Source organism: Aulostomus chinensis, chromosome 21, assembly GCF_037954235.1.
Source record: "Aulostomus chinensis isolate RoL2024-O1b breed Wild chromosome 21, RoL_Achi_v1.0, whole genome shotgun sequence".
Lineage (NCBI taxonomy): Eukaryota > Metazoa > Chordata > Actinopteri > Syngnathiformes > Aulostomidae > Aulostomus > Aulostomus chinensis.
In genome coordinates, this window is record NC_141340.1 from 12,992,669 (window position 1) to 12,999,888 (window position 7,220).

General features: G+C 45.6%; 1 protein-coding gene across 1 annotated transcript; it reads right to left on the minus strand.

Moving 5' to 3' along the window:
- Positions 1-348: 348 nt before the first annotated feature.
- On the minus strand, positions 349-1,182 carry LOC147241763 (uncharacterized). The gene is made up of 2 exons (XM_086192358.1): positions 850-1,182; positions 349-765 (listed from the first exon to the last, which is right to left on the minus strand). The coding sequence occupies exons 1-2, from the start codon at positions 1,180-1,182 to the stop codon at positions 349-351; spliced, it is 750 nt and encodes a 249-aa protein (XP_086048484.1).
- Positions 1,183-7,220: the final 6,038 nt, after the last annotated feature.

The window sequence follows — 7,220 nt, forward strand, 5'->3', positions numbered from 1 at the left end:
GATTACCTAACTGGCGAGGGTTTAATACTTCAGTGTTCCCTTTCAGGAACAAAAACTCCAAACGGTTCCTTTGGGGTCTGAACTCAAACAGCACTAACCAAATAAGGGGATCGACACCAAGGAACAATATAGGACAGCGAAGACTGAGGGAACTAGCGAAGACTGAGGATACTAGTCTGTGTTCTTCAGGACAAACTCGCATCTGAGGACTGGGAGGCCAACAAACTTATACTAGCCAGAGGGAGCTGATTAGATGCAGGTGAGTAACGAGCGGATGAGCTGCAGGTGTGTCCTGACGTGCGCTTCGCCCACCCTTGTTGCCGGTTACGCAACTCCGCAGCGGCGCGCTCAGATGTCTCGGGGAAAGCAGCGTGCCCACGCAGGGGAGGCCGAACGGCAGGCCAAGCCGCAACAGTACGTATGGGAGCCACCAGGCGACTTGCCAGGCTTGTCTGGGTGGCGGCGGTAGAACTCAGCGAGTAGGCCAGGGTCCATGATGAGCTGGCGGGACACCCAGCTCCGTTCCTCCACACCGTACCCCTCCCAGTCAACCAAATACTGGAACCCCCGTCCCCGGCGCCGGACGTCCACCAATTGACGAACCTTCCACTGTGGATGCCCATCCACAATCTCGGGGGGCGGAGCAGGGGCTGGAGGCATTAGCGGGCTGTAGGAGACTGGCTTCACTCGGGACACATGAAAGACAGGATGGATTCTCATGGAGGCCGGAAGCTTAAGACGCACAACTGCAGGGCTGGGCACTTGCTGGATCTCGAAGGGTCCAATGAACTGGGGATTCAGCTTCTTGGCAGTGGGCTGAAGCGGGAGATCCTTGGAGGACAACCAGACTCTCTGCCCGGGTTGGTAAGCCGGTACTGCAGATCGGCGACGGTTAGCTCCTCGTCTGGCACGTTCTGTAGCACGGAACAGGGCGGCTCTGGTGATCTCCCAGACACTGCGACAACGATCCAGATGATCCTGAACGGAGGGAACAGCCACTTCAGACTCCTGCGCCAAAAAGATGGGTTGTTGGTACCCAAGACATACCTCGAAGGGTGAGAGACCGGTGGCGGAGCTGACCAGGGAGTTGACCGTATACTCGACCCAGGGGAGAAACCGGCTCCAGGAGGTGGGCTTCTTGGCGGCTTCGCAACGGATAGCAGACTCCACACTCTGGTTCATCCTCTCAGTTTGTCCGTTTGTCTGGGGATGATATCCTGACGAGAGACTGACAGAGGCGCCCAAACCCTTGCAGAAAGCGACACACCCGGGAGACAAACTGAGGCCCTCAATCTGAGACAATGTCCTTGGGAAGGCCATGCAAACAGAAAACGTGGCATATCAGGAGGTCAGCGGTTTCTGAAGCCGAAGGGAGCTTGGGCAAAGCCACCAGGTGAACTCCCTTGCTGAAGCGGTCCACCACCATCAGGATCACTGTGTTGCCCTGGGAGGGAGGGAGTCCAGAGACAAAATCCAATGCCACATGGGACCAGGGCCGACTGGGAGCTGGAAGGGGCTGCAGCTGACTTGCTTGGTGAGAGGCCTTGCTGCGGGCGCACATGGTGCAGGCCAGGGCAAACTCCTTGACATCCCTCCTCATGGTAGGCCACCAGAACCTCCGAGCCAGGAAGGTGAAGGTGCGATGGACTCCAGGGTGGCAAGCAAACTGACTGGCATGGCCCCACTGGAGAACCCGAGACCACAGTCTCCAGGCCCCAGGTCACCGCACCAATCACCTTTGTCTCAGGGAGGACAGGGATTGGCTCCTCCGTAACAGGCTCCTGCAGGTGTTGTCGAGAAAGAGCGTCTGCCTTGGTATTGCGGGAGCCGGGGCGATAGGTCAGTGTGAAGTTGAACCGACTAGGAAGCTTGCCCACCTTGCCTGCCGACTATTGAGGCGTTTGGTAGCCCGGATGAACGTCAAGTTCTTATGATCTGTCCAGATGGTAAATGGCTGCTCTGCCCCCTCCAGCCAATGGCGCCACTCCTCCAGCGCAGCCACAACAGCGAGCAGCTCCCAGTTACCCTTATCATAGTTCTCCTCAGCAGGCAGAAATCGGCGGGAGAAGAAAGCACAGGGGTGTATCTTCTGGTCAGCCTCCGACCTTTGGGAGAGCACAGCCCCCAACCCGGTGTCTGAAGCGTCCACCTGCACAATGAACTGCCTCTTGGGGTCGGGATGGAGTAGGACAGGAATGCAGAGCGGGCAGCTGGGGACCAGACAAACGGCTGAAAGGGGGAGGTTAGCCGGGTGAGGGGTTCCGCTACACAGCTATAGTTCCGGATGAACCTCCTGTAGAAATTAGCGAACCCGAGGAAGCTCTGCAGTTCCCTTCGAGACTTAGGATCTGGCCAATCCACCACCGCCTGAATCTTGCGAGGATCAGCTCGAGTCTTGCCCCCCTCTACGATGAAGCCCAGGTATTCCACGGAATCAGAGTGGAACCGGCATTTCTCAGCCTTTACGAAGAGCCGGTTACTAAGGAGGCATTCGAGAACCTGCTGCACGTGCTGGACATGCTCCTTGAGGGACCTGGAGAAGATGAGGATGTCGTCGAGGTAGACCACAACAAATTGGTCCAGCATGTCCCGGAGGATGTCATTCCTGGGTGCCTGGAACACCGCCAGGGCGTTGGTGAGGCCAAACGGCATTACCAGGTTCTCATAATGACCACGGGGAGTCTTAAAGGCTGTCTTCCACTCATCCCCTTTCCAGATCGGAGCGTGCCCACGCAGGGGAGGCCGAACAGCAGGCCGAACGGCAGGCCAAGCCGCAACAGGAATGTTGAATTAGCTTGAGTTAAGTTTGCTGCCTAGTGAAAATAAACATTCCTGAAGTACAGAATCATGCTTTATATGTGTGTGTGTGTGTGTGTATGCCTATACATATATATATATATATATATATATATATATATATATATATATATATATATGTATATGTATATGTTTATGTACACTTACATACGCACATACATACATGTACTTAAGTATACATACACATGTATATATCAGAGAGACAGAGAGAGAGAGAAAGACAGAGAGAGAGAGAGAGAGAGAGAGAGAGAGAGAGAATGATTGCTTCAGGTCATATCAGCAAATGGGATTCTGACAAAACAACATCCTTTCATGTTTGTCCTTTTTTCATTTTGAGTTTTAATTTTCTTTCAATAAAATAATCATAAAAGTCTATCTGTCTTTATTCACATCTTTTCATACTAACCTGCTGCACCTGACAAACCTGGAGTCATGGACTCCATCTTGTGGTACTACTTTGGCCAAGGAGATGGCCTCTCTAAAAGCTCCACGGAAACTGCAGCTGTTGCTGAATGATGTTGGGAGTTGTGTTGAGCAGCAGTTGTTCTTTTGCAGAGCTCATATCTGAGTCTGAATAAGTTTGGAAATATCTAGAGAGACGTGAGTAATGTGAGTTATATATTTGCTTCATCAGCGCTTACGCAAAAATAAGGTTTCCTTTTCCAATTTTGCGCTTTTACTCAAAAAAAGGCAAAATCCACCTCAAGTGTTGCCATTTCCATCAACCTTTTTGACTGTGGAAATTAAAATGCGTTGAAGCTAACACAACTGATGAAAAATGACAACCAATTTCTTTGTGTGGATACTAAAGGTGTCGCCTCAGATTTTTTGGTTCTTGTTTTAGTCGATGAGATCGCAATACATTTGTCATTTTAATTATTCTCATTGTTTTCGTTGACTTTACTTGACTTTCCTCAATAATTAAAGGGAAATTAATGGTCTGTTGTGTTGATCGCAACACAGCTCAAAGACATCTTCCCTTCCTGTAATTAAAATGCTTTTCCAGTATCTTTTTGTCTTCCGCTGACAGAAGTCGACATTTACAAATTGCGTTCACCTACTTAAAGCAGTGGACCAACCAAACCACAAGCAAAGCAGAGAATGGGAACACAAACAGACATGTTTTGGTGCTTAACAACAATGAATACCTTCATTGGAAGCTCTATCCTTTTTCTCTCCCGAGTGTCACAATTGCCTAGCTCCTGTGTGACACGTTTTTACAACATTTCCTTTGAAACCGTTAAAGCAGGATGATCAAAATACTTGGGAGACAAATGGAGAGCCTCCAGTTTGGAGTTTTGATTTGCGAGACTGGAAGGTGCTACACAAAGAACAAATGCTGGCAGTTTCGACTGTAGTTCTCTATATCATTATCAGCCCTTATCAACTTTTTTTTATTATTATTTCAAAGCAAACAGATGTGTTACATGTCCCTACTTTGTACTGGGTATCTCATAGCAGAGGCAAAAGCGAGTCTTTTAATATGATATATGCCTGGAGACAGTTAAAATTAGGAGCTCAGCTTTATTAACAAACACTGAGGGGAGAGAATATTAGGAATGGCATTTTAATAACAGAATTTCACATGCTGTATGTCAATTTGTAAATTCTTTTTTAACCCTCCTCTCATAAGCTGACTCTAAACAGACTTCCAAAGGTGCAATCAATAAGGAATCCCTTGAGTTTGACTCAGGGAAAGAGTAATCATTCCCAAAATTTGTATTATTTGGTGAAGGAAATGATGATTTTTTGTCTGATTGTTACAATAAAAATGGCAAAAAAAAAAAAAAACTACCCAAAGAACATATATAATTTCATCACATTTTCCGAGAAAAAGGATGTTTCCAGACCAAAACTTCCCGTGGTTGAAGAATGACCCATTGTAAAGAAATCTGTGTCAGAACTAAAGTTGAGTTTAGCAAAAAGTCATTCCAGATGAATGTTATTGTGGCGGCGCTGACGCTCGAGCATATAGGAGAGGAGGTGAGGAATGAATACTCATCGCAGCTGAAGGTGACTGGATAACAAGTGCGAGGCAGTGTGGGAGGGGTGGAGAAAATAACCTTAATTTACACTCATTTTCACTTTGCTTTGCCGGATGTTGCAATATATTGGGTTTTGCTCGGGCACAATCTGCTTTTCTGTCCAAACGTGTGTGTATGTGTGTTTGTGTGTGGCATGTACGGACAAAGGGCCGACTCACCAGGTCTCCTAGTTGTCCTAACCCCCCGTGGCGTGGCTGAATAAAACACCTCATCCTGGGCTTCTTTTCTCTTGCTCGCTCATTTTCACTCTCCCCCCCACCACCACACACACTTTTTCTCCTCTTCCAAAAGGCTGAGACAAAAGCAGGCTGGTAAGTTATTGCCATTTTGTTTGTGACTGTATGTGTGTATGTGTGTGTGTGTGTGTGTTTTCATGTATGTAGAGGCCCTGTCTCACTCCTTCAGGAAATGGTGCATCAATGGTCATTATGCTTGAATAGCTGTCACCTGGGGTCTGTCGGTGGGTCGCCATAATTCTGTCTGTCTCTCAAGCTGTTCAAACAAATGAGACTTAAAAAGATCTATTCTTGTTTTTTTTTATCATATTTCACTTTTATCAATGTTACATAGGATTGGGCATGGATTACCCAACACCACATACTTAACATATCGCTACATAAAAATCATTTGTTTAATTGCCCATTCTAAGAACAATAAATGTAACAATAACTACGTGAACATCCACGCAAGCTAAGAATAACGTTCAGCAAACCGCAGAGTTGTTGAGGAATTGCATTTAGCAGCAATTGTTCTTTAGTGGAGCTCATATCTTAGTCTAGAGAAGTTTGGAAATACCTAGAAAGCTGTCAGTTATGTGAGTTATGTTTGCTACATCAGCGCTTTCGCAAAAATAAAGTTTCCTTTTCCAATTTTGTGCATTTACTCAAAAAAAAAAGAAGGCAAAATCCACCAGGAATTTTGTTCAGTGTGCGCCACTTGTGTCACCAGAAGCTCAAGGACATGAACGTTTGGTTTCTGTTCTAGTTTGTGCAGAAAGAAAAAAAAAAAAAAAACCAAGTATGAGAAGATTTATTGAAATTCTTCAAGGATTAGGAATATTAGAAATTAGGATAGGATATTACATGGAATAAAAGTAGGACGGAATTTATAGGTTAGGATGGGGTTGACAACATATTCTTCTAGAGATCTGGTGAAGATTGCACTGCAAGTTTAGTGATCTCATGTAGCTTGTAGCATGTAGCAAAGTTTGTTTTGGGCCAGATCCCGGCCTTGTTTTGCCCAAGTTTGAGTTGGAGGAATCCGACGTGAATCTCACTGTCTTTTGAAGACATGTTTTATTCATACTTTGATTGAAATATTTAAATTCGCACGTGTCAAGAATATAAAACGTGAGGAAAAGAAATCATCAAACACTTGATGGCTTGTTTACATATTGAAAAAGGAGTGAGAAGAAGAAATTTAATCCCAGTCCTTCTCCGTGAGTTATTGATTGCCTCCTTATCGATATAAGATAGTGCTTAATCTCTAATAATAAAATAATTTACACATACACGCATATGAACAACACGTAGGCATACAATCATGCACTGAGGAGTCAAATATCTCTAAATTACATCATTATTTACCTAAAATGGAGGAATATTAACGAAGAAAGACAAACATTATGATATAAATGAATGAATAAACCTTATTCCGGGTTGTAAACACCTTGCGACTGTCAAACTTCCCCATCATCCCAGTATGTCATGAAAACCATGTTTTTTATGTTATTTTAAACTGGTTTATGTTTTACATTTGGTCAGTTTGTACTGGTGACTGTCAAAGGAAAGGTCGGTGAGGAGAGATGAAACCTTATCAAAACAAAGGTTTGTCTAGACAGTTTTTTACAGCTAAAGTGATGTTTTTCATGCTTAATTAGCAGCTCGATATGAACAGCCCTTGATTTATACGTGGCATCTGTTGTGGAACACTGAAATACTTCATAAATCCACACACAAAGTTTTGCCGGTTCGGTCCCGAGCGAAACAGCAAAGCAGTCAAACGGCCACTTTATTTTTAAGGTGATGTTGCAGAATGTCTGTGTTAAAGTCACTAGAGTTTTGAATGACTTGCTCGGCCATTCTGGCGCCATTACAACCTCCGCTGCTGGCTCAGAGGCGGCATGATCTCGGCGTCTCGGTGTACTTCTATACAGATGCTGAGACGTAGCAGCAGTGTAATGTTCCCATCTGAAGAGGGGCTGTGTAAAAGGGGGATTTAGTTTGCTGTGATTACTGCGTGTGCACAGTGGGACTTTGGCCTCCATCCTCCTGGCCTCATTCCGCTATCATCAATCTTAATACCTTCAATGAGCTATTTTTTTTTTAACATTCCGTTGGAACCAAGATATCCCAACAA